Source organism: Polyodon spathula, chromosome 10, assembly GCF_017654505.1.
Source record: "Polyodon spathula isolate WHYD16114869_AA chromosome 10, ASM1765450v1, whole genome shotgun sequence".
NCBI classification, from domain to species: Eukaryota; Metazoa; Chordata; class Actinopteri; order Acipenseriformes; family Polyodontidae; genus Polyodon; species Polyodon spathula.
The window spans coordinates 13,576,817-13,603,274 of NC_054543.1; the positions used below are offsets into that span (position 1 = coordinate 13,576,817).

Here is a 26,458-nt window from a genome sequence, read left to right on the forward strand (position 1 = left end):
TATGAGTAACCCCTAATGATGTAATACTAGTTTTTATATGCCAATATGTCAGCAAAGATATAATATGTCGGTAACAGCTCATGCTATTCATACACGTTCTGTGTTTTAAAGCATGTGACTAATCACAGACATTATTAAAAATAAATGATTGCTCTCGGTACTGATGGAAACAAGGTGAAGACAGAAAGTTATTAAAAGAAATAAACAAACTCACTATACACAATACAATCAGTAAGAGCTGGAAATATGCTCCTTATAAATAGATCACTGACAGAAGCAGATGTCCACCAGAGTACTCTATTATTAATAGTGTAACTGATGCTGCAAGTTTCTCTCATACTTTACTCATCGTTCATGGACCTCTTCATGCTTCCCTCTGAGCAGTCACATGGCCCATGTGCAAACGCTGACGGGCAGCTGTTCTGGTAAGCATGAGGTAGGAGGGTTGGCATTGCTGGACTGTGTAGTCACGACTATTGGCACCAAGTCTCCAGTTTCACCTTGATTCATACAAGCAGGAAGGCCTGTTTGTGGTCTCATTTCATCCCCATTTTTATGTGACATCAGATAGCGCCTGACAGCATGTTAAGAATGATAGGACACCTATGTCGGTAATTGGGGGTGGGTCCTTCCCGGGTTGGAACATGACCTAATTCTGTAGGAGTCCTCTGCATATATAAAACACCATGGCTTGATGGGTCTCAGTAGATTTGAAATTGCCACCTGGGGAGTTCAGCAATAAGGAGTACTACAGACCTTTGCAAACATGATGATGTTAAGAGTGGAAGAGCTGGTAGGTCTAAGACTGATTTGTACTGTTCCTTGTTAATATTAGCAACCCTTAACCAGTATTGGGGGGATATACTTTTGTACATTAAGAATGTAATAGCTTTGGTATTAATGCATGGTTCTTTTGTTTATGCTCACTGGGGTGGACAAAACATGTTTACAGAGTTACACTCTACAGTTTGTGGCAATGTTATTAGGGTTCATAGTCTTACTATCCCTTATAAAAGTTTACCATGGTGTTTTGCAGTTATTTTGCAGTTTTCCCATAGTTATTATACTATGAATTTACCATAGCCTACCATGGTTTGCCATGTTTTTTATTATGCTTTACCATTCCTCTGGGCTTTACAGTGCTTAACTATACTTCATTATGCTTTTAGTATGCCTTATCACATTTTGTTATGCTTTTACTATGGGAAACCGTTTTAAGGAACATAGCACAATTTTTGTATAATAACTGTTTGACACTGGTAGTACTAATCCATCTTTAATTTAACAATTAGGCTCAGCAGAATGATTATATTTTCTGACATGGTTGGATTTTTTAGGTTTAGATGTTTAAAAAGCTTTCTTGTCTAACTTAGCACTGGTTAGATGTCAGAGCTCAAGAGTTTTGCATTTTTTGCTCTAATCTAGCTTTATTTACTTCAGTCGATAGTCATTTCTTTTTTACCTGTCTATAACATCTTTTTGACAGGGGTTTCATATTAATTAAGTGTTTCCCGCCCTCCACACAAAGAGGTCAAAACTGGTTGGCAAAGGTCAGACAGTGGATTTGTAGCTGAGCCTGATATACACAGCTCCCTACTAAAGATGTTAATACCCTGGTGTACATAAAAGAAATTTATACATGCAGGATTACTTGTCATCTTTAAAAGGATTTTTTTTTACACTATTCTACACATAGTATAGCTTGTCTTTATCCCTCTACACCAGATTATGCAAAATTGACCTTACAGTCCCTGTCTTTGCTTCATCTATGTCCCTAAATGGTAAAATGAAACTTAGACAAGGTCTTAGGGTACTTAATCATTCAAATTGTATCTATTAAACATAGAATAAAATGGCCCTTCAGAACCAAAGTTGCCTATCCCTGCTCAACACAGTCAGCATCTCATTGTTCTATACCGTTAGCCCAGCTGGCAAAACCTTTACATTTTAAACGGTACTATAACATGAAAATATGTTTTGAATGTGACAGATTACAGTGGAGTTTAATGATTTATTATAGGATCTTTGGACCCTGCAAAAATAATAAAATGGATATCAAGGATCTCATAACTGCTTAGTTGCTAAATAAACACGTTTGGCAACCTGTGCAAAACGTAGAGCTATTGGTGTGGAATTTGATTATTATGTGAGGTAGAAATCCCCAACATATTGCTACCTGAGGAGCTATAGGCTAGTGATATAAATGTTCTGACTGAAGAACTTGATAAGATCTGCATTTCACACTGTGTATGTCTGAAAGACACTGATTAACTGATTTCTGATTCCTGTCGTAGGTTAGTGGCAAAAAGTGTGAGGACAAAGAGAATGGAGAACAGGAGTTCAGAGGAGGAGAATATGAATCAGCAGTTACCAAAGAGAAGCACGATGATCTGAAATCACACAACGAGGTCCTGCCTTTGAAACAGAACTTCCAAAATGAGAACAACCAGAAAGAAGCAACGGTAAACGAGCATTTTTTTTTTTCCTGTCACGTGGAACTGTCATTTACTGTACACATCTATATGGCAGTGGTTGTGGAGTAACTACAAAGAAAGATTTTTTTTTTTTTAAAGAATACTGAAACTTGAAAAATTCACATTTAAAATTCGAGTAATAATTCTCTCCTTGCAGGTTAGAAAAGTCGAACCAAAGTCTAAGCTTGATACTCTGGATGATCTTCAAAGTATTGTGAATCTGAAGAAGAGGAAGAGAACAAAGAGAATACCAGCTGCAAAAAAAGAACCAGAGCCAGAAGTTATAGTAAGTTTCATTTTAGAAAAGGTGTCGATGAATGAATCGATGTTGGGGAAGGGTAAATGTGAATTAATGTGGAATGCGTCATGTGTCATATTCATTAATCATTGTTACCATGATAAAAGGAAGGATGTCCATCACCACAATTCATCTTCAGGCTAGGGTAAATAAAAGATCATTTTTTAAAACAGTGAATCTGAACATTTGCATTCACTTGTTTAAACTCAATAAGGTTGCACTGCGGTGGAGCGTTGTGCAGTGATCTCAATGCTTCCCCACCTCACTTCAAAAAATCTGGATCCTTCAGTAGCAGGAATTGTTAGCAAGCATGGCAAATAATGTTCTAAACATGAACAATATAATTACACAGAAGACACATACTAAGAAATTCACAGATACAAAGTGTAGATGCACTGATATAAAATTAAATGTAGATGTAAACTAAAATGTATGTCTGCTTGTCATTTTTCAGCCCGAGGTAGTGGATGTCACCACATTCTTGAAAGCTGCACTGGAGAATAAATTACCTGTGATTGAGAAGTACCTTGCAGATGGTGGTGATCCCAATGCTTGTGATCAGGTATGCTTTCAAAACAAAACCGTATGCATTATGCATGGTTACTATTTTTAGTAATAAAACATTAATACCTACTTTACATTACTAAGACAATTTTCACCTTGTAGTTTCAAAGGACAGCATTGCACAGAGCATGCTCAGGAGGTCATATGGAAATTGTGAATAAATTACTTGAAGCTGGGGCTTTGATTGAAAACAAAGATAAGGTATGTTTCCTGGAGTTTTTTTTTTTTTTTCAGGAGTATTTGTGGGTTTCTATTACCTTTTAAAGACTCAGTATAAATTATACCTCCCTTATAAAAGTTCCATGTTGTATATTGTGATAAAATCAATATATAGTAAAGCCTAGTGAAATTATGGTACATATGAAGAAAATAGGAAAAGGGCTATCTTACTTTGGTAAACTACTGCGTTTTTTGGAATAATAAAAGTTCTGCATTCTGAATAGGCACAGTTCCTTTAATGAGTTTCCATTCTGTAGAACTCCATTAGAATCTAGTAGAATCTCGATTCTGTAGAGCTTTTAATATAGTACTTGTATATTATATTCTTGAGATCGACTGACTTGTTTATAAACCATCTTCTACTCGATTTGTTGATAGCTTCATTCCACTGCTGTCCACTGGGTGTGTCGTGGTGGATCCCTTCCTGTTTTGGAGCTGTTATTGAACAAAGGGGGGAATTTCAATGCAAGAGACAAGGTATGATGCCTGACTCCCATTGTTTCAGAATTCTGTCTTCAGATCTGCTGCTTTATCTAATTTAGTAATATCAGTGCACTATTTAAGATATTTCAGGAGATTATATATATAAAGATGTGTATCTCATTTCCTTATTTATTTCTTTTTCTAATCTCAACAGTTGCGTAGTACTCCTTTACATGTGGCTGTCAGGACTGGACATTATGAATGTGCTGAACATCTCATTGCTTGTGGAGCAGATATCAATGCAAAAGACCTGGTAAGGATATCATATCCAATATACAGCGCAATTCACCACTATCAAAATTGGACACATTTCCATGCCTGCCTGAGTTTACAGTGCTGTAATTGTAAAAAAAGCCAGTAGGGAACAATGTGCCACCTAGTGGTATAATGCACTTCCACCCTTGCAAACCGGAGGACATAATAAAACAGCTATCACGAAAATATCCCTCATCCTTGCATCTGTGTCTTGTGAGATACAACATGCTGACTGATTACATAAAATTGACTGTTGGCTGCGCACAGGGAAAATAATTCAGCATTTCTGTTTGCTTTCAGGAAGGAGACACTTCCTTGCATGATGCTGTGAGGTTGAACCGTTTCAAAGTCATCAGGCTTTTGCTTATGTATGGAGCAAACGTGACCACTAAGAATTCTGTAAGTATAAAACAAGTGACTGTTTTGTTCTTAATGATCATCATTTTCCAAGCAGTATGTTTCATAGTACAACTCAACCGTCTTCTTAATTTCTTCTGTTAAAATGCTTAACTTTCTTGTCTTCCTAACAAACACCATCAGTCCAAGTCATTCATTTGGGCAATCACAAGCATGCAAGACTCTGAATCAATACAATATAAAACAGGTATTAATGGTCACCTGAATTAAGTGAGATACATCTCTTATATACAAGTGAACAGTATGTAGTGTGGCTGGGTGTTGCATTTTGCACGCCGATAAGTATCTTATAATGTAGTCCTCTGGCAAACTTTAGTCCCTGGAGTTAATGGTAGTGCTCCATTTAAAAAGGGTGTGCCACATAGTGGTAGTATGCACATCCACCTCCACAAACAGCAAAAAGCTTATAAAATATTGCATACTTTTACAAATACTTATTGTATTGTACAGGATGGGAAGACCCCAATGGAAAGTGTACTTCAGTGGCAGAGTGGAGCAAAAAACATCTTCAGTAGCTTTGTGGAAGAGCCAAGCAAGACCACAAATTAAAGCACTTTGAAGACGTGACAATGCCAACCAACAATTAACTACAGTTGTTGTACAACTTTGTGAAGAAAGCATGTCATGAACTTGCATTCAGCAAACATGCTATGCTGAAAAGTGTTAACTTACTTATTGATCTTTGCTTCTGAAACTTAATCTGTAATATGTGCTATTTATTTTGTTATTTAATAATTTATTTAAAGGAAAGATCAGGGGAAGATCAGCAAATACTTTTATTTTTAATGATTAGTTGTCATTGTGTTGAAAGCAGGATATATTTTAGTTAACTGACTTGGCTGGTAGCAAATCAAAGGAATTAGCAGAGATGATTAAACTATAAGAAAGTTGATGATAAAAAGTATCTTTGAAAAAATACTAAGAGTTTATTTGAAGAAAATGCCTATTGGGTTAATGTGATCTGACAAAAGTACATTCATTACCCTTTTAAAGTTGAGGAAATTTAAACAGCAGCACATCTAATTCCGTTCCACGTCAGCTGTTTTCAATATTTTAGTAAACATAATTCTCTCCAGGAGTACTATTAGGATTTTCAGCAATGTTTTACTGCTGCACAGTAATAATATATAAAGTACTACTTGGATGACCAGTGTACACATGCCTGTGGAATATTCTGTAATTAGTTAGTGTCAGATCCACATTATACAAGAGTGTTGAATTTAACCTGACAGAGAATGTAGTGAAGGACTGAGTAGCTGTTGGGGGAAAAAGAGCAAACAATTTTTATGAGGCAATGTTGTCAGTACAGGAGGCCTTGGATTGTAATGCACTTACTGTAATTTTTATACTTAATGTAAAGTATATATGTACATTTTGCAAATATTTAACTATTCTTTTAGCTATTGTATGTCCAATAAAAATGCATTGCAATTTCCGTAATCATTCTGTTCTTTTACACAGCAACACACACCATCACTTAAAAAAAAAAACTGAAATCACCAGAAAGTTTGGTTACCAAAAAAAAAAAAAAAAAAAAAACAAAACTTTATGACACTGATTTTTAATTTAAACATCATATGTACATGCATATATATATATATATATATATATATATATATATATATATATATATCTATATATATATATATATATATATATCAACACACACACAAATCAAAAACAGCTCTACATCCAAGGAGTATCAGGATCCATCAGGATACTCAATCACTAGAGATACTTGTTGAAGAAAAGTAACTGATAAACTGAAAAATCACTATTTTAATGAGTAGCAATTTAATGAGCAACATCTACGTAGCTATTTCTACTCTCTGCAGGTGGAGGCTGAAACATTGTAGCCAAAAAAGTGAATTTTCAGTTACTTTTCTTCTTCATTATATAGAAATTTATATTTTTTCTTCGTACCTAAAGACAATTATACAGGATCCTATCCTGACTTGTGGACATTTCACACACACTCACACAAACCTCCTGTATTGTATAATAATGGATTCCTTTTAGTAAGAATTTTCCAGAAGATTCTAAGCGTCTCTATTTCAGATAATTTTTGCCCATGGCAGTGTCTAGTTTTAGTGCGTGTGTCTGTATATAACTGATAAATAACTTTACAGTGCGCTGTCTGCTACGTGCTGAATCAATTGCACAGCATTAGAACAGGACATGCACCTCTACCAGAGACTGGGAGATGTAAAAACAAATACGATTTTATAACAGAACTATGAAAATAATAATACAAAAAACTATACGCCTAGAAAGCCAATTTTTCAAACACAATAGTAATTTTGATGGGACATAAATTTTTACTTAAGGAGCTTCAATTCTTGCCCTTTTTGAGGCTGGGGCCTCCTCCTCATCTTCAGGGGCTTCAGTTTTCTTCATGGTGTGCACCACACCCTGTGCAGTCTTCCTTGTTTCTGTGTATAAAAAAAATACAATAAAAGCATGCAAACAAACTACTGCATTGCTCCCTTGTTATTTTACAGTTCAATATTCAGTTTGCTCACCGTTATGCCACAGTGATAGTAAAATGTTTGAGAGGAAGGGATAGTGGACCAAGGCCTTCTTTTCACTGATACAAGAGGACAGGACTGCGAGGCTGGGGAATCTAGCATTGAGAGTCCTAAATATAATTTTGCTGGGCAATATTGGTATCTGAATTATTGCAAAGCTAACAATATAAAACACTCATGGAATAAACAAAGATAATAATGAGGGAAATGTAAAAGGATTTGAATTGTTAATGGCTTATCAGAGAAAAGTGTTTACCTCCATGCAGAACAGCTTTTCTGCAGTTGGTTGAGATTGCTGCTTTGGCATCCCCTTCCGACAAGCCAAACAGTAACCCTCTGCAAACTTCATTAAGGATCGCCAATATAATTTATACACTTAAACTTTATCAAATCAAACGCAGTGAAACTTACAAAAGCAGCTGCTTACATATGTAAAGCACCTTAAAGAGGATCTGGGGTCAATTAGCCAAGATTACATGTGTATGGCAAGCACGTTTTTCAAGCAGTTAACAAAGTAATTATATAATCCTACATACATATATATACGTATACTATAATATATATCTAATATAATATATATATATAATAGATATATATTATATATTATCCCTAATTATATATATATACTACAATTTGATTTCAAACCTTTACAAAACCTTTGTTTAGAAAAAAAAAAAAAAAAACTTTAATAAAATGTATGACCTATGTGCAAGAAATCCTTGTAATGTTTTACTCAAACCTAGGTTATTGCTCATTTAGGAACCATCTACACCAAGTTTTATAAAATCACCAGAGACGACAAGGGTGGGGAGGGGGGGACACGCACACGTCTTTATAAATAAATAAAAACACTGCAAGGATACAGGTTAGCGATGTCATAAGGTCCTCTTAATTCTAAAGGCTGTGAATAAACAAATAGGTCAGAGATTAGTGTATTATCTAGAATCTACAACAACAACATTGTCAATGTAAAAATAAATAGTTAGATAAATGCAACAGCTGTTTACAGTGGTGATATCAAACACAAAAGCCCAAGTTAGGAGAAGCAACTGAGGCAACCTTGTCAAGCATCATGCAAATAGGCACAACTGGAAAGGTGCAGGGGCCCAACATTCACACAATTGTTGCTTCTAACTTGGCTTCTTTTTTTGATCGCTCCACTTTACATTGAAATGCTCATTCCCTTATCAGCTGGGTTTAACCAGAATAAAGATGCTAAGACACATGTGCTAGGGAAAGTGCTCAACACAGAATGAAGTGTTCTTGGTTATTCTTACAACCACTTCTAGAGAGAGAAAGACAGACAGGGAATGGGAGAGGCGTCATCACAGGAGCAAACAAGCATGCTTTGAGAAGACACACGGACAACAGGCAGGTAAGGCACACGTAGATCAGGGCACACATGGACAGACATTTAGCCCATACATACAAGAATACCTGAAAGAGCATCTAGCAATATATATCCAACAATGAAGATGATGAAGAAGACCAATAATGACAATGAGTGCAAGGGATAATGAGAATGCAAGGTAAGTGTATTGCAAGTGACAGTTGATGGGGCAGGCATTGCAGATCCAGGGCTGGGGTGTTGGAGCCTTTTTTTTGGTTGTGCATTGTCATTGTTTTTTGTTGCAGAGGTGACTTTTGAGCCGATAAGGGAATGGTCACACTCCCCTTGAAGTTGTACAAAGAGCATATCAACGTAAAGTGGAGTGATGGAAAAAAGAAGCCAAGTTAGAAGCAACAATTGTGTGAATGTTGGGCCCCAGCACCTTTCCAATTGTGCCTATTTGCTTGATTGCCCCAATTGCTTCTCCTAACTTGGGCTTTTGTGTTTGATATCACCGCTTTATACAGCTGTTGTGTTTTTCTAGCTTGTGTTTTTACATTTACATTTTTGTTATAGGTATCACTTCTTTTTTCATCAAATAATGAATAAAGTGAGGGAAAGATATTCGAGAATGTGTAAAGTAAATAGACAGACAAGAGAGTAATAAGTAATAAGATAAATGAGAAGATTTGAAAGTAAAATAATGGTAGAAGGGACTTTTGGACAGTATTGTGTAAACATTGTATTCTTTTAGTTGTACATCCATCAGTGGTATTAATATATTGATATATTAATACCACAATGTTATGAATGGTTAAAAAGGTACATATGCATGTCAATGCTAAAGGGTAGTATACTAACACACTTTAATGATGGAAAAAACACATTATTCTCCTTGTTATAGAGGTGTTATGAACTTAGGCCAATGTAAGGCATTTATAAAGCATTTCATCTCTTCATAAAAAGGTCATATCCATGTCCTTTGCATTTCTTGGCCATGGTTTGACTTCAATGAGTACATCATTTGCACGCACCATTTTCCAGTAGCACCCACAGCAAGAAGACAAATACAAATGCAGATGCAGTCACTTTACAGTATTTTCCATCATGCCTATGCATGGTAACCGCTCATTTTCCAGTTTCAAACCACAATTAGGGACTTATGTTTTGCAGACTTGAGAATTGTATTAAAAAAAAACACTTTTGTTTCTTTTATAATCAATATGATTGACGTGGTACTTTATTAATTACAATTTATATATATGATTGATGTATCTACTATAGATACTAATGAGATCAAAACAAATACAAAAGAAAAACAAGGGAACCGCAGAGCTTTTCAAGAAAGCTGGGAGACTTAAACGCTGCAATAACAGTTCTGCTTGTGAAGCAGCTACACTAATTTGACAGAACAGCTGATTAATGTGTACTGTGCAGAACCTTATTTTCCCCATTGGTGCTTGAGCCCTGGAGCAATCATGGAATCAATGCCTGTGCACCTATTATCAGTTTTTAAAAAAGTAATTTCAGCTTTCAATCACTTAAAATATGCTGATGATTACTTAAAACACCAACCTAGAGACAGCGAGTCCCAAACTTTAAATGTGTTACTGTTTACAGATAATAACTCAACTTTATTATGAATATTGTGTTATTATGTTTTCAGCAACATACTACGATTCATTATGGTAATTGTTTGTTTATTAGTTTTAAAATGTTTAGTAAAACGTGACCTATTGTTTGACCTCATTAGTAAAACTGCCCCCCTTTGCTAATGACATCTTTAGTCAGGGTCATAACCAAGTATAAATCTCCATATTTTTGTAAAATGACTTTGCACTTAATTCTAAAGAAGCAACACGTTTCAGTAAATTAAAACTATAAACTTTGCATCCCGCAAAGAGGGAGAACACAAACGTAAAACACCATTAAATGGGGTTGGCATTGCAAGAGAAATGAAGGGAGGTTTCACAGTTCCGATCGAGTGACAGTTTTCTAAGCATTATTTGTGAATGCTTATTCACCATTGCTGCCTATAGGGTCAGAGGACCATGATACTGCATGCCGACTGGCTCAGTGGATATGCTGGATTTTGCTAAATTAGAAGCCTGGCGTATAGCGCGTTATGGAAAGAAACGATCATTTGAGTTGTATTTAATGTATATAGTGTTTTGAGGACAAAAGACATTGAATATCAGAAAGAAGGCACTGTGAGATGAATGCTCCTGCTTTTAGCTGTTTTGGTGCAAATGGCATATTTCACGTTTTACATCTAAACTCTTATAAAAATATACACCCCCCCTCCCCCGATTTGGAGCTGCATTTGTGCCATATAAAAATGTGAGAAACATCATCCGTGTGTGTGTGTGTGTCCATTTGTCTGTGGTTATTGTTCTTATACAGTTCTATGGTTATGCAGCATACAGTGCTGTGAACATGATTTATATTTTGTGCACTCTAAAGGGTGATCCATCAGCCCCGTCGACTCACTCATATGTGTTCATAGGTTGCTTTGAGTACCTTATGAGATATTCAGATACAAATATGCCCTGTATAAAGGTAATTTTATACAAATCATATACAAAGTTTGAAATGCACGCATTTTTTCAGAACCAAACAATAACGAGAACGTGTCTTCGAATTCAATTAGATAACGTCTCTGAGCACTTTGTCTTATGTTTTTTTTCAGATTTGATGTAAGAAATTTTCAGACTTTTGGTGCTAGTACAGATGGTAATTCTAAGTGATTTAGTTTTGCCGCTGCAACGTGGTAAACAGCAAAACTCTTGGAGCTGTACAGAGACTCTCGGTAGTTTCAAACAAGTTTTTCTAACTTGTACGAGGAACTACCGCTCTTCTCAATTCTTCATATTAGAAATAGTCCATATGTGGGATCTCTCTCTCTAGATAGATAGCTAGATAGAGAGAGATATCTATATATTATCTATCTATCTATCTATCTATCTATCTATCTAGGGTGTGTATTAAATTGCTTAAATTGACATCTTGTTGATGCAGATCATACTTACCTTTTCTGCTCCACTTGATATAATAATGTTCTATAAAAAAACAAATGGTATTATTTTCCTGGTAATAGTCATATATTTTTACACAATGAATTGCAAGCAGATGTCTCCATCTATTCTAAGGCAACAACATAAGAGCATTTAACACTTATTTCAGATTAATTTATAACTGCAATTACACTACAGAAATAAATACTAGGCTTCAGAATTTTTCAAGTGTGAGAAAAAATGGACATGGACAGTTGTCAAAATATAAAAGTTAAAAAAAAAAAAAAAAAAAAAATGAAAAATGAAATAACATACCTTTCCTTTACCTGCATTCATCAGACTGAGTGAATTTGAAATAGTATATCTTCTCATTGTAGAATCTTTAATGGCAGGACTATAAACAAGTTCAAAGACAATTCCTCTATCAATTGCCTGGAAAACAACGAAACAGGTCTTAAAAACAATAAACAAATATAAAGTGAAAACAATCAGTAAAACATGATGCAGGTTAAAACAAACAAACACAAATATTAACCTTTATTTACATAAATAAAAATGCAATTGATGGCATGCACACACTACTCTTAGTTTTTTTTACTGTTAAAGTTTGAGAATTGAAGAAAACATTAAAATAAAATTGGATGCTTATATGTACTGAATAGCACAAGAAATGTATTAGAGGTTGGACAAAAACAAACAAGACACCGGGCGAATGTACAAAATGTGCCGTTCATCATTATAGGACTGCAAGCGTTTCTTGCCATAACATTGATTTGTACAACCCCTTAACATTATGTCAATCATGGGGTTTCCATGCAAGTTTTTTTTTTTTTTTTTTTTTTTTTTTTTTTTAACTCGAGAAAAATGTCTTGTTTAAATTGATTTTTTGGGGTTTCTGTTCGCTCACTTTATTTTACTCAAGTAAACTGGGTTTTTCATCCAACGTCATGCAAATGAATGGGAAAAGTGGAGGTTGATATGTAAATTAGCTATGCGTAAAGTGTTTGTGCTGTTTTTGAAGATTACTAGTGAAATTTTGTGAAAATGTGGTTTCCATGCGCAGAGAACTAGTACCTCAGTGAATCTAAGCTGCTGTAATAAAGCATAATACCTTGTGCCTTGTTGGTTAACAATGTGTTTACTGCTCTTGCCCAAATTGTTTTGGGCAAGAGCAGTAAAACACATTGTTATGTTGTTAGTAGTGAATACTGTTTCAACTAATTTATCTTGCAGCTCAATAATTAAAAATAAATTCTGAGGTATGAAATGAAACTGACCAACAGGTATCACCATGGCTGAAAACCGGCCTGAGAAGTTTATATATATTTCCGTTTTTATTCAGGCAATACCAGTTGCCAAGTCTCATGAGAAAAAAAAGTGACACTGCCTTTCAAAACAAGCACAACCCATGTTAGAGTGAGTGTTTATGCAAATTCCAACCCAAGAGTCTAAAATAACCAAGCCCAATCCCTCTTATTATAAGCGGAAATGGCAACTGTGAAGGTTACCTCAGCCGCCAGTTTCAATTGGGCAGCAGTGATCTGAGGAGGCTCGTGCTGTCAGAGATTCTCTCCTTTCTTTTAAGTTGTGTTGGACTTACTGTTGTGTTAAATAATAATGATGCAAACAAATAAGAGAGTCATTTGTAATTTTATTTGGTCAGTTCTGAGAGGGCATCAACAATCTGTTGGATGTTGTTGCGCTGTTTTGGTCGACATCCAGTTCAACTATATTTACTAACGTGGAGGGCAGACACGCGTTGTCATTGGACATAGCTGGGATCAAAAAAAGGACGGGAATTAATTCAGCTAGACATTTAAGCAGCAAGGGTATTCTCAAACAGCTGCTTTAATACTACAACAAGGGCATAACACAGCTCATGGTAAGTGGTTTAACACAGAACTGTAAACCCACAAGTGATATAAAATATGACAGAGCAGACACAGCAAATAAATAAATAAATAAAAAAGCTGCCCGCATTATCATTAACTTGAACTACACCACTGCTAACCATAAAATCGCCCATCTACCACTACTTTCTGCTGTGTTGGAATCCACAGTAAGAACTAACCTGCTCCCTTGCAGTATTTATAGTTAAGGATAAACACACTAATTAACATTTACACATGAAATATGAATTTCCACGTGAAACTGGGCGTGGATTTTTCTGTGTGTTTTGTCATTTACACAAGTAAATGAGATATACTCTATCCCTCTCATTGGCCGTTTTTGTCAGCCACAAACCTGATTTACCCCAGTAATTCTCCCAAATGTGCATCGCCATTTCACAAGTAAATTGTCCCGCACTGAAACCCCATGACTGTTGACTCAAGTGTTATCAATGACTATTTACATATTTTGTTACTATGCAAATACTTGCCACATTCACCGGGGGACGTCTTAAATGAAACTGTTGCTTTTCTGTCATAACAATTTCAATTATGTCCACATCTAATGTCATACAAGCGGTCTGTTGAAAAATAAAAAAAAAGCACAGGATAAGTGTTCATCTGCATCTTAAAAGGACAAAAAGCTATATAAATAGATTTAACAAATTATGATTAAGGCAATTCTAATTGGTATCAAAATGGAAATCAAATGCCCTTGGCAGGTGGATGGGTAACTACACAACAAATGAAGCATTACTCAAGCACATGTTGTGCTTAAAGGTAATTCCTAGAAGCAAACATACGAACATGAAATAGCTTCTCTGTTTTGGGATGCACAGCCACAAGGTCATACAACCTGGTGCGGGAGGACGTTGTTCTCTGGGGGGAGGGGGGGGGGGGTGGGGGAAAAAAAAGAAATAGAACATTAAAGATTGTTTACTAATACAAATACAGTTATCTTTTACTAGTCAAAACTCTTACTTACCAATTCATTGCAATGTGATGCTTCAGAAACCACTACAGTCAGTCTGGTGATTATTTTAATTGGCTTTGATTTCCCCTGCAAAAATAATAAATGTACTTTTAGCAGGAACATTTATATTGGCTAACATTATTAACTTTGTGAAATATAGGGTCATTATCTCCTTTACTTATTTAGTTTTAAATATGAATGGCATTGCTTAACCGTAATATCTTAATACAAATAAAGAATCAAATCTTAAATATCAAACTGTCTGAGCATAGTAAGATTTCATAGCATACTATTTAAAAGAATAACAAATATGTGTTTGTGGCTATAAGACATTGAAGTTTAATTCTAGTGAATATAAGTAAATATGCAATAATTTAGTTTCAAAATGTAATACCTGTACAATGGGAGGACAGGCGAAAAGTTCTGCCACACAAGTAGGTTTGCCAATTTCCTGTAAAACCCAAATGTAATTTTAGGATATCTGACCAGCACGTGTTCATCAACATATTACTTATTTACATTAATGCTAAATGTGCTTTTAAGTAACAACCCTTTGTTTAATTCTTTAACACACAAACATGGAAATGCAATGTTATACAGATTTTTTTTTTTTTTCTTTCCTCCCCACAGTTGTTCTATGGGCATAAGTGATAGGCTGGCGCTGTGCCCAAGATGTTACCGGCAGGAATTTAAGACTCAGAGACAGAAGCTGCAGTTGAAGTGCTGGAGCGCACATTTATTTAATACACAAAAACACACAGGAAGAAATAAAACAGGCACAATGGCCAAAATAAGATTCAAACAAAACAAGCAAATATAGGGTGGGCATTCACCTTCACTACTACGCTGCCACTGCCACCCACACCCCAACTCCCCCACAGAGGATTTCTCCTCCCTTTTATATCTAATTGGGAATGGTCATAACTGTGACTATTGGCAGGGGCAACCTTACACTTATTTACGTTTGCCCTACCACAGCCTATAATAAAGTACTGTATATAGGTTTAACTGTACTAGAACACTTTATAAAAATCTTCATACAAAAATGTGTTACCTGTTTCTTTTCTTGGAGGTTAACTACATGGTTAATAGCAACTGTTGAATATCCAACTGTAAAAAAAAAAAAGTATCAGAATCGTCCATAATTGTTGCATTCACTTCTCTCTCGTTTACCCTTATGAACACTATCTCAGACATGTGTCTCTCTTTTGTTTATTCGCATTATCTTAATACATTGTACAATCCTGCTCTGAACAAGCCTTCTACCTGACTAGTACTAAACTGAACAGGCGTGCTTCAGCTCAAGCGGTTATTTTACCTGCAGCAACATACGTTATTCATTGCATTCCTGCAGGCAGTAGAAAGAATACAAGCATGTAATTTATTCCTGCGCACTTCCCCCCAGGGCGATCTACTCTACTATATATATATATATATATATATATATATATATATATATATATATATATATATATATATATATATATATATATATATATATATATATAAGTAATATATATAATTAAATTCCAATAGCAATATAGACTACGACTAAGATCGCAAGGATCACAGTTACCGGTATATATAAGAAGCAAAAAAGTTAAGCATAAAAATACCACCACCACAAAAAAACCAGTCCTAGTTATTATTATTATTATTATTACGAACAATACTCACGATGAGCAGCTGTTTCGATAACATTTTTAAGAGTTCTCTTATCTGTTGTAGTGACAATGTTTAAATCTCCGAAAAGAGCCATGCGGAATCCCTGCAATAAGGCGATAGCCTCACAATCAATTCAATGTATACTGGGGAATGTAGTCCAGATTTAACCACCCTGTTCACTGACACCGCTGAACACATACCGCACTGCACATCAGAGCCCAGGGCTAGTTGTACCCATACATTTTATGTCAAGAATTTTCAATATTGTATTCTTGCTTATAAAAAAATAAATAAAATAAAAACAGTCTGATTTGGTTTCCTTATCTAACTACAATTCCCACCATACACCACGGCCTGTGACGGTATTAATTTCTTGAACAAAATTGAGTAATGTTTATTTTTTTTATTTTTTGTATTTAAATCGTTTATTAGTCAATGGTATTACATACCTACAATAGACATATGTTTATGTTAGCATAAAAAGCGTATTTGTCGCCTGTCTGTATTCTCCCATGATTCCGTGCGTTGTTACGGTATAGCGATTGGTTGGATTTAAATTAAACCGCGACAGTTTGGGAGTGGATAAAACGTAGGTAAACTAGTGCTACTGTCTTCATCAGTCATGTAAGTTTTCTTATATTTGTATTACTTTAGTGTCTGCAATAATACATGTTATCAATCAGTAGAAAGCATTATCTTCGGTATGGACTATAAATAAATGTTTCTGCAAACACTGTCTGAAAGCCTTGGGCAACCCGTATAGGAACTTGCATTACGATTCCAAATCAGACAGAAGACTAGTGGTGGTTTATTTGTGTATTATTAAAATAAAAAATAAATACGTAATATAGAGCTGATGACAGTTATAAAACATAGATGGCATAATTTTCAAATATAAATGAAAATCGATATATACTACAGCTGTAAGAGTGCATACTTGAGGTGTTTTTAGTCTTAGTCCTGTAATAAATATGGAGCTTGTTTACTAACAGTTCTGCAATGTGTAAATGTATGTGTAAATTAGTAATGTGGATTTCGATGAATGAATTGTGTGGGCTTTATTTACTGTATTCAGTATTTATTGCACCCCTGACAGAATCGTGTGACAGCCATGTTGTACTGTTCCTGGTATGTACTGTCAGATAACATTCATACATGATGTATAATGTAATTTTACAATTGAAATGTGCAAGCCGTAGATAGGAAGTTGATGCAGTGATGTCGCTTCTGGCTGTTTATTATTCAGGCTGATTTTGGAAGCTATTTACTTTATGGACGACTAATGTTGCTTTAAAACAAATTTCCAAAAGTTAGTCACGTTAATAAGAATTATTCTCTGCTACTGCTGGCCCATTATACTGTCATGTTCAGGCAGCATAGTTTATTCTTCGAAGAACTGAAAACGTGTTTCATAGTCTTTGAATTCCAGCACCTCTTAACACTCCTATTATGTTCAGATTTTAGGTACATCTATCATGTTTTGGGTCATAGTGACCCGATGCAATTTCAAACTAATTTAAACCGCCTTAGACTGATTAAATGTTTTTATTTTCAAAGGTTTTACTCTTAGTCCAGGAGCTGTGATCAAACTTCTTTGATTGCCAACCTGGGAGCTCTTCAATACTGACAGAGAAAATTAGGCTCTGCCTTGTAGCTATATACAATTTGTTTGGCTTTTTTTGTTGTTGTTTATAAATATCTCCAGACAGGTGCAGCCATTTCCAGAAATAAGTCTTGTATAAAATTCTTACTGCGCCTTAAAAACGAAGTCCAAACAAACGAAACGAGGTGCGTAGATCCCCAATTACATATAGTAACAGAAGTCAAAAAGTCTCCGCACACTGATCAAGAGTGGCGACAAGGAAACCACTACATAATCAAAATAAGCGAAAAAACATTTTTTATTACATCAAAGAACAAGCAAATAAAGAGCTCAGTGCAGACGTTTCGGTCGTTTGACCATCTTCAGTGCTGTGCTAAACAAGTTAGAAACACCTGGGTGTTCAATTAAAAACAGATATACAGACCAATTAACATTAGAACATAGACATCAAAGAACATATAATATATACTCTATTAAATAATTACATTGACAGGAAACTATCATGTAAAAATGTAGCATATTGATAGACTGATGCGTTTAAACAAACAATTATCCAGATAATAGCAATTCATATAAATGTGGAATCAAATTAACACAATTACATAGCATTGGCGTTCGTATTAGAGATGATTTAATAAAGATGATATATTTATTCTAAAGATAACATGATAAACCTAATTCTTCATTAATTCCTTCAGGTTGTACTGTTTTTGAGAGAATCCATTTTGCTTCACATTAAAGTAATTTTTGGTTTAGACCACCCCCTCTACGAGGTTGACTCTTAAATCTTTGTATACCACACAATTTTAAATCTGAAATGGAGTGATTTCTACGGATGTCACTTTTATGTTGTTTAATGCGAACTCGTAGTCTTGTTTTTGCTGACATATTGTTAATTGCAAGGAAAGAGCTTAAATAAATAACAAAATCAGAATTATAGTAACTTGAGAAATCATATATTCTTTGTTAGTAACATGACATGTGAAGGTTTTGGTTTTAATAGCATTCTCGCAAGCTGCGCATTTCCGACATGGAAAGAATATATTAATTACTGTACCCCAGTTAATTTTTAGCTGTATTTTTAATGAATCCACATGAACTAAAATATCCCGCATATTTCTACCGCTATAATGTGTAAAGAAGGGCATATCGTGAAATATTTTTACTGCCAATAGTATCAGTTGATAGAATGTGCCAATGTTTTCTAAATGTTTTTAATCTCATAACTGTGTGTTGAAAAAGTTGTGCAACAAATTGAAGAGAATTCTTTATTCTTCTACACGTAAGGATTTGTATCTAGGTTGTGAACTTTAAAGAGAGCATTATCTAACCAATCACTTGGGTAGTTCCTATATAAATATTGCAGATATATATTATTACCAGCTTAAAGGTCAAAATCGTCAACTTTAAAGCAAATACGTTAAAGTTGCAGAAATTTCAAGTAGTAATACAGTAGGTGTCTGGATGTCATTTCTGTTATCAAGATAAAATTTAAGCGCATTTAGACCATCACTATGTGGAATATTGGTATATAGACTTACAACACCAAGTGTACCAAGAATTATATTTTTATTAGGTAATCTTAAATTTGATAATTGACTTAAAGTCAATTGTGTTCCTAGGATATGAAGGCAATTCAATAACCAAGGGTCTCAGAAAGGAATCAATGTAATTAGAGAGCGGTTCAATAAGAGAACCAATACCAGAGACAATAGGGCGGTCTGATGGATTGTCCAATGATTTATGGACCTTGCGTTTTACTTCTGTGATATAGGAATCTTTAGACAATAAGACAAGGTCACCCCCCTAATCTGCTGGTTTAACATTCACATTATAATTACATTTAAAGTTCTTCAGTGCATCAAGCTCATCATGACTGCAGTTAAGTATTTTAGTTTTGTTAATAGCAGTGTCAACATTTCTTTGAACCAATTTACAGTATGTTTCAGTGGCTGCATTATTTACTTGTGGGCAAAAAGCATTACATTCATGGGGCTCAAGTTTGTTCTGGCAAGGAGGTACATAGATAAGGATATGTTAGTAACAAAATTAAAAGAATGGAGAAAAATGGATGAGGCTAGTGGAATACTTTTATGATGAAACACACATAGAATCAATGTGTGTGAACATGGAATAGAAATGAAAAGAAAGCACCATTGAACTCCTCCAGAGGCAAGAAGTAAATGGCTATACATGTATATTTAAAGTAGTTAGAAATTAAATAGTAACAGGCCTAAGAAGTAAAGGTAAACTAAATTTAACTACAAATGAAGAAGTGCTAAAGGAATTACTAAACGATGATAGTATGATTATAAGACCAATGTATAAAGGTTCTGGGATGGTAGTAATGTAAAAAGATGAATAAAAGCAATACAGACTGACTTGCAAAATATAAATGTAAAAACCAATAATAATGGCATGAAAGAAGTGTGAATTTTTGTAGGTTATATAACAATGGGTTTGTATTAAAATAAGTAAATTACATGCTTCCGTAAAATCCAAGTAAAGGTTTGGGTAGAGGTAACCCAAAAATAAAGAAAAACACCCAATGCGAATGATTGGCACAATTGAATTGATAACCCAACATATGTTATGTGGAAATAGCTGAAAAGCAGCTACAGCCACATGTTGAAAGCTTACCTAGCTATGTTAAAGATTCAACACGTTTTCTGAAAAGGATTAATAATATAAAGCTTAAACTTCCAGAGAATACCATTTTATTTAGCATGGCTGTAAAATCCCTGTACCCCAGTGTTCCCAGGGATGATACTTTAGAAGCATGTGAAGAGGCTCTGGCAAATAGAGTACATAAGAACATGATACCTATAGAAAAAATATTAAATATGATCAAGATAGTTTTAGAAAATTGTTATTTTACATTTGGAAATAGAAGTTACAAACAGAATGATGGCACAGCAATAGGCTCAAAACTAGGTGTGCATTTTGGAAGCACATTTATGGGTAAATGGGAGGCAATCTTATTGAATAAACTAGACAAGAAATGATTAGAACAAATTATTGAGAAAAGTTGACAAACTCGATAGGCATGAACTACTTGACTATACAAAAAGGGAAGCGAGGGTTAATAAAGTACCATTAATAATTACATATTCTAAATTATTACCCAGCATTTCAAAAATTGTTTGGAAGTACTTATGTATTCTTCGTAATTCAGAAAAAATATTTCCGAAAGCACAGATTGTAGCTTTTAGAAGTGATGCAAATTTGGGTGACATTTTAGTCCACATTAAACATAAAGATCATAGATACATTAAGGGACATTGAAACCTGTAAAAGGACATGTAAAGATAAAAGTGAAATCTCAAAAAAAAAAAAAAAAAAAAAAAAGTTTAAAAATCAGTCATACAAGGATAGCAAACTTGTATGGCAGTCCTCACAAACAGAGTGTTCATTATAGCTTGAGAAGGTAACATGTTAGTCCATAAACTCCAGGACATGCCTATATTTCACTTTCCACAGGATGGAGACATGTCTTAATGGAAAGCCTGACCGAACAGAACCCATGAGCGTGGAGGACTTGAGAAAAGATCTTTTTGAAGAATTTTCTTCTGTGTCTTCAACTTCTGTGCTGTCACAGGTAAACTACAATGAGCATTGTGGCATAATGCTTTTGTCAGGTTTACATAACATGTTTTTTGATACTAAACTGTTCGTGAAATCCATTCTGTGCTGGTGACATGTATTGTACTATTCTGTTCTTTTTAAAATGTTTCAAACACTAAGATTGACTCCAGTGACCCTAATTTTGTTTTCTAGCATTTAGATCGGGGGGGAGGGGGTGCCAAACTGACAGAAAAAAACTTTTTTTTGACTTTCTGGCGATTTCTAAAAGCTCTGCAGTTTATAAATAGGGGATGTCTTAGCTTTTAGTTTAATTTATGGGTTTTGTAGGACTACTGATTTTCCACAATCGCAGAATTGGGCATTGGGAACGGAATTGGCATTTTGGGAATGGAATTCTGCTTGCAACTGCACCCCAAAAAAAACCAAAAAACAAAACTTCACAAACAGTCTTTTACCGCTGTTATTCTCCTATAAAAAATATAATGGATTGCTTTGAAAACCACACTACCCAGAAGCCCACCGACGACACTTGTGCTAAAGGTTTTTGTATGTTTATTTGGATCACTGGTTAACGAGAAAACAGGTGGTTTTTTGGGCGTTACACTGAGGCGGCGCTGTGTGTGTGTGTGGAGTAACTAGCTGTTTTGTGAGTTCTATTCTGTAGAATAATTTTGGAGTTGTATATACAGAAAAGTGAAAACTACCTGAAGAAAATGTTGTCAACCCCCTGATTTAAATAATAAATAAATAAATAAAAAACAACTTGCATTTATGTATTAATTTATTTAGTTATAATCCTTTATTTCCTTACCCGCTCAACGCAAGTAAACGACACGGTGGTTGAGGTAGAAACCTTTTAGTTTTATAACTTATTTCTAATTCTAAAGAGCTTTTGGAAATATGTATACAGAGGACACAGCAGTTATTAGCTCAAAAGTAGAAGGGATGATCTCTTAAGTTATACTATTAATGTCACATGCCAGTCTGTCGGGTTCACCAATCCTGGTCTGACTGGCAAACCCGGAATTGGTGAAGGCTGATGGAGGGTGTGGTTTAATGCAAAGAGATAAATAGGAGTGCATGCCTGAGCACAGTTGTGAACCCCTAGTTTAGATGTTCTGTAACTATTTTTAGTGGAGGTACTGTAAATTAGTTTGCCTCCACAAATGAAATATTTAAATGCATACTGGTATTTTGATCAACATGTTTATACAATGTGATTGAATTAGCCTAATTTTATGTTTATAATATAGTTCGTGGCATTTATTTTGATCTTTTTTTCCCCTCCTCTACCCAGAGATGAAATTAATATTTTTTTTTTTTTTTTTTTTCTCAGGATAGTTTACTGGAAAAGGAACATCTGCAAGTTTACCTTCGCATAAGGCCTTTTAGGCAATCTGAAATAGATAAGGATGAATCACAGGTAAGTGATTCATAGCAATTGAAACTCAGAAAATATCAGCCAGGATTCCACACAACTGGTAATGCAGTGGTTTAATGCATATTTTAATATATATTTTAATTTGTAGGAATGTGTTGAAACTGAGAACTCGAACAGTGTGATCCTAAAAGCTCCAAGACACTCCTTAACATGTAGACTCAGTGATAAATCCCTCCCGCAGATGGCTCAACGCTTCCATTTTTCACATGTGAGTAAAGTAAAAGTATTCTGATTTAAGTGTTGTAAAAAATATCTCGGATGGGCGTTCTATGTAGTTGTAAAACCAGCTGCCCATGCTGGTTGCATGTTAGTTGAGATATTTTCTTTGTTGTGCAGGGTTTTCAATTTGTTTTAAGGTATGTGACACTTACAAAGTAATAGGATGCCCCCCATTTTTGAAAGGGATTAACATGTGCATTTTTGCGCAATTTTGGGTGGTTTAAGTATGTGCTAGACTAGTAGTGGTCTGCTTGTGTCTGAAAGTACTCCGTTAGTGCAATGAAGAAGTTTTATTTCAGCACTACTTGCAGCAAGGCAAAATTAACAAGAAAATTTTAATTTTGGAGCATGCAGAACAAGACTGGCTGAAAATCAGTGGAATGGGTGACTGCACCTTTAATTGTGTACAGTTGTAACATGGGAAACTTGTGCTACATTACTATTGTTTTTTATTATAAGAATGTCTTAAATTTACTGTGCTTACATTTTTGACTGAAGAGATTTTCAACTCATCATCAAACTAGGGAATCCGCTGCGCGATTAAATCATCCTAAACTCTTGACAATGTTGTGACTGCTATAGATGCAAGACGAAAAAAATCTGTTTGTGGGACTCAAAACTTTATTTAGACGCGCTACGATTTGACTGGCGAAAGATAAAGTTGGTTTGGTAACCTTTTCACTTTCTTTTTTGTTTAATTATTGAGCTTTTGCTGCATTATAACCTATTAATTATTTTTTGTGTGTGTTTTGTTACAAACCTGTGTTTGGGGTTTTTTTTCCACTATTCTAAATTTCTTAAATGTAACTTAAGCGTTTTTTTTTTTCACAACGGTACTCGCACATGTTTGTTCACCATCACACCTGTTGCATGAAACTTCTGGAGGTGTTAATAATATATACAACACCTCTCTGTACTTAAGCATTTGTATATCAGCTAATAATGTTTCAGGTGATATCCCATCATGCCTTTCTTTTTAGATGAACAGCCTCTATACACAAACCCCAGATATCGCAACAAAAGGAATGTTTTTTGTGTTTGTGTGCATATGTATAGCTATTATGTACTATATATCGCCTTACAGTACGATATGGCAAAAATGGACTGATTGATAATACCCAAAAATGAATATTTTTTGGGGGTGGTGGATCGCGCCGGTCGACGGCTTATTTTGAAAAACAAACTGGTTATATTTCATATATTTACTCTGTTTCTATTTTGTAGGTTTATGGTCCTGAAACCACACAGGAGGAGATCTTTAACGGCACTGTCAAATCTATGGTTAAAGACTTTCTTGATGGGGCGAATTCTCTGGTTTTTACATATGGAGTGTCCAATGCTGGGAAAACCTTCACTTTTTTAGGTGTGAACCATCATCTTTATATACAGTAATTTAAAAGTATAACATGTATTTTACTTTAATGGCTTATCTGTTTTAGATCAAATGCAAGATGTCACGTAAGTGAGGCATCATAGGCCGTATTGCATATAATGTTAAATCGGGCGACCACACATCAAAATGATTTTAATTCGTTACTTGCTGCTTAAACATCACACCTGAAAGAAAGTAAATGTTTGTGGTCTTGTAATTTTTATAATCTGCTTTATTTATTTTTTTTAAAACATATATATATAATAGGCCCTGAACATGACATTGGGATTCTTCCAAGGTCTTTGAATATGCTGTTTAAAAGCATTGATGACAGACTGTATGAGAATATGGATCTGAAACCACAAAGGTGTAGAGAACACATACGACTTACCAAAGAACAGCAGTTGGAAGAAATTGCAAATAAAAATGGTATTCTTCGCTTAATGAAAGAGGTAAAGGTTTGGCTCTTCAGCTACATTTCATTTTTTTGTGGGGAAAAAGGCAGCCTTTTAGTATCCTTATTTTAACTGCTTTGGGAAATTGGAGAATAACTAATATAATCTAATGTTTGCTATATTTTTTAAATATGTTTGAAATATTTTACTTGGTCATCTAATATGGAATATTTCACAAAACTGCCTTTCTCAAAGGAATACAAATTTGTACCAAAGAACTGTTTGTCATTTCCCTTTCTTAAAAAAAAATCTTCGTTTTATTTTGTAGGTGGATTCACAAAACCATCTAAATTCAAGCAACAAGTTTTCATCCAGATCAGAAGGTAATCAGTGTTCCCTTTGAATAAGTGGACCTAATGTGTAGATATACAGTACTCGGAATAGATAAAAAGCTACCTTTAGATCAGCTGTCTTATAATTGTTAAGCTTTTTAAATTTGCAGTATAGTCTCAGTGAATCTAGAGAAAATATCACCCCCTTCAAATCCTGCCTCTCTTTAGATCACAGTAGACCCAAATGTTTGTATATTGAACTTTAAGAGCAAGATTGGTGTTCTGCATAGTTAAATTGGATTGGTTCACAAAACAATTTCAGCTAATTTTACAGTATGTGCTATAAACTTGTCAACAGGTTCCTCCATCGATGTTCTTGGAGACTTTGAAGAACAGCTTGATTCTTCAGAACGGTTTAGTTTAAATGTTGGCACTAATCTAACATTTTCACTCTGGGTGTCTTTCTGTGAAATTTATAATGAGAACATTTTTGATTTACTCGACCCGGTGTCAAACAGCGCACTGAAGAGAAATACACTTCGACTTGCACAGGATGTCAAAGGCAACACCTTTGTAAAAGGTAAATTAACTTATCTAGGCAATATTTAGAAGAACCATTTTATTTTAATCCTTTTGCTACTATACACTTGGTGCAACGTGTAACAAAATTGAAACCTTAATGCAGTGTTTTATTTATATAATATTTTAAACCTTGCAGATAAAAATAAAGGCTTGCGAAATCTGTACTGTAGCTAGTTTGGCTAATTCCCTGAAATACATTGGTTTGTTGGATATCTTTTTTTTTTTTTTTTTTTAGATCTTAAGTGGGTTCAAGTGTCTAGCCCGGAAGAAGCATATGCAATTCTGAAGCTTGGGAAGAAACATCAAACGATTTCCTGCACCAAGCTCAACAACCTTTCAAGCAGGAGGTAAAACTGTGTCCTTTACTTTTAATTTATTTCACAAAGACAATTTTGTAAATGACTTTTTTTTTTTTTAAACCCCCCCCCCCCCCACAGTCATAGTATTTTCAGTATTCGGATTTTACAGATTGAAGACATTGGAGTACCCCGTGTGCTAAAAGTCAGTGAGTAAGTATTCAATGTAACTTCACAGTAGTCTTAAACTTTGCGCTGATTTTTTTTTAATATATAAAAACACATCTTAGTGCTGCAACTTGTATGCTTTAGTGGCATTCATGTTTACATTCCTATAGCAAAAATATTCCTGAATGTAAACCAATAGGACTAACAACAAGGCTGTCTGAAACTACATAGACTGTAGTAAAGACGTCTCTTGCAATAGAGCCCTGATAAGAAGGCATTACTTCTAGTTTGCTGCGTCAGAAGGGAAGAAGGTAATTTGAAATGTTCAGGGTAAATGCACAGTCAGGGTTTTATTG

The 26,458-nt window shown here is 34.8% G+C and overlaps 3 protein-coding genes across 4 annotated transcripts in view; 2 read left to right on the forward strand and 1 right to left on the reverse strand.

Moving 5' to 3' along the window:
* The first annotated feature begins 691 nt into the window (after positions 1 to 691).
* LOC121321429 (ankyrin repeat domain-containing protein 1-like) lies at positions 692 to 6,145 on the forward strand. The gene is made up of 9 exons (XM_041260372.1): positions 692 to 793; positions 2,295 to 2,462; positions 2,632 to 2,760; positions 3,227 to 3,334; positions 3,439 to 3,537; positions 3,934 to 4,032; positions 4,193 to 4,291; positions 4,594 to 4,692; positions 5,161 to 6,145. The coding sequence occupies exons 1-9, from the start codon at positions 767 to 769 to the stop codon at positions 5,257 to 5,259; spliced, it is 927 nt and encodes a 308-aa protein (XP_041116306.1). The 5' UTR covers positions 692 to 766; the 3' UTR covers positions 5,260 to 6,145.
* A 232-nt stretch (positions 6,146 to 6,377) lies between these two features.
* Positions 6,378 to 16,244, reverse strand: rpp30 (ribonuclease P/MRP 30 subunit). Its single transcript, XM_041260482.1, has 11 exons — positions 16,122 to 16,244; positions 15,499 to 15,554; positions 14,839 to 14,895; positions 14,457 to 14,531; positions 14,279 to 14,350; positions 13,963 to 14,052; positions 11,898 to 12,014; positions 11,598 to 11,627; positions 8,102 to 8,139; positions 7,495 to 7,574; positions 6,378 to 7,142 (listed from the first exon to the last, which is right to left on the reverse strand). The coding sequence occupies exons 1-11, from the start codon at positions 16,201 to 16,203 to the stop codon at positions 7,033 to 7,035; spliced, it is 807 nt and encodes a 268-aa protein (XP_041116416.1). The 5' UTR covers positions 16,204 to 16,244; the 3' UTR covers positions 6,378 to 7,032.
* A 437-nt stretch (positions 16,245 to 16,681) lies between these two features.
* Positions 16,682 to 26,458, forward strand: part of LOC121321463 (kinesin-like protein KIF20B) — a 28,532-nt gene continuing 18,755 nt past the window's right edge. For both annotated transcript variants that reach the window (XM_041260426.1, XM_041260427.1), the window contains exons 1-10: positions 16,682 to 16,733; positions 21,193 to 21,310; positions 22,634 to 22,720; positions 22,827 to 22,946; positions 24,182 to 24,320; positions 24,597 to 24,781; positions 25,053 to 25,107; positions 25,415 to 25,636; positions 25,874 to 25,985; positions 26,076 to 26,147. In XM_041260426.1, the coding sequence (XP_041116360.1) occupies positions 16,732 to 16,733; positions 21,193 to 21,310; positions 22,634 to 22,720; positions 22,827 to 22,946; positions 24,182 to 24,320; positions 24,597 to 24,781; positions 25,053 to 25,107; positions 25,415 to 25,636; positions 25,874 to 25,985; positions 26,076 to 26,147 (1,112 nt within the window). In that variant the 5' untranslated portion in view covers positions 16,682 to 16,731. The remainder of the gene's footprint in view (positions 16,734 to 21,192; positions 21,311 to 22,633; positions 22,721 to 22,826; positions 22,947 to 24,181; positions 24,321 to 24,596; positions 24,782 to 25,052; positions 25,108 to 25,414; positions 25,637 to 25,873; positions 25,986 to 26,075; positions 26,148 to 26,458) is intronic.

What these genes read in the sequence shown, in the direction of transcription:
- LOC121321429 (XM_041260372.1), top strand. Translation starts at nt 767, where the DNA reads ATGATGATGTTAAGAGTGGAAGAGCTG. An exon ending in ATCCCAATGCTTGTGATCAG is followed by an intron (nt 3,335 to 3,438) that starts GTATGCTTTCAA and finishes TTCACCTTGTAG; the next exon opens with TTTCAAAGGACAGCATTGCA. An exon ending in ACGTGACCACTAAGAATTCT is followed by an intron (nt 4,693 to 5,160) that starts GTAAGTATAAAA and finishes TGTATTGTACAG; the next exon opens with GATGGGAAGACCCCAATGGA.
- rpp30 (XM_041260482.1), bottom strand. Translation starts at nt 16,203, where the DNA reads ATGGCTCTTTTCGGAGATTTAAACATTGTCACTACAACAGATAAGAGA. An exon ending in TATCAAGTGGAGCAGAAAAG is followed by an intron (nt 8,140 to 11,597) that starts GTAAGTATGATC and finishes GTTTATTCACAG; the next exon opens with CCTTTAGAATTAAGAGGACC. An exon ending in CCTTATGACATCGCTAACCT is followed by an intron (nt 7,575 to 8,101) that starts GTATCCTTGCAG and finishes TGAAGTTTGCAG; the next exon opens with AGGGTTACTGTTTGGCTTGT.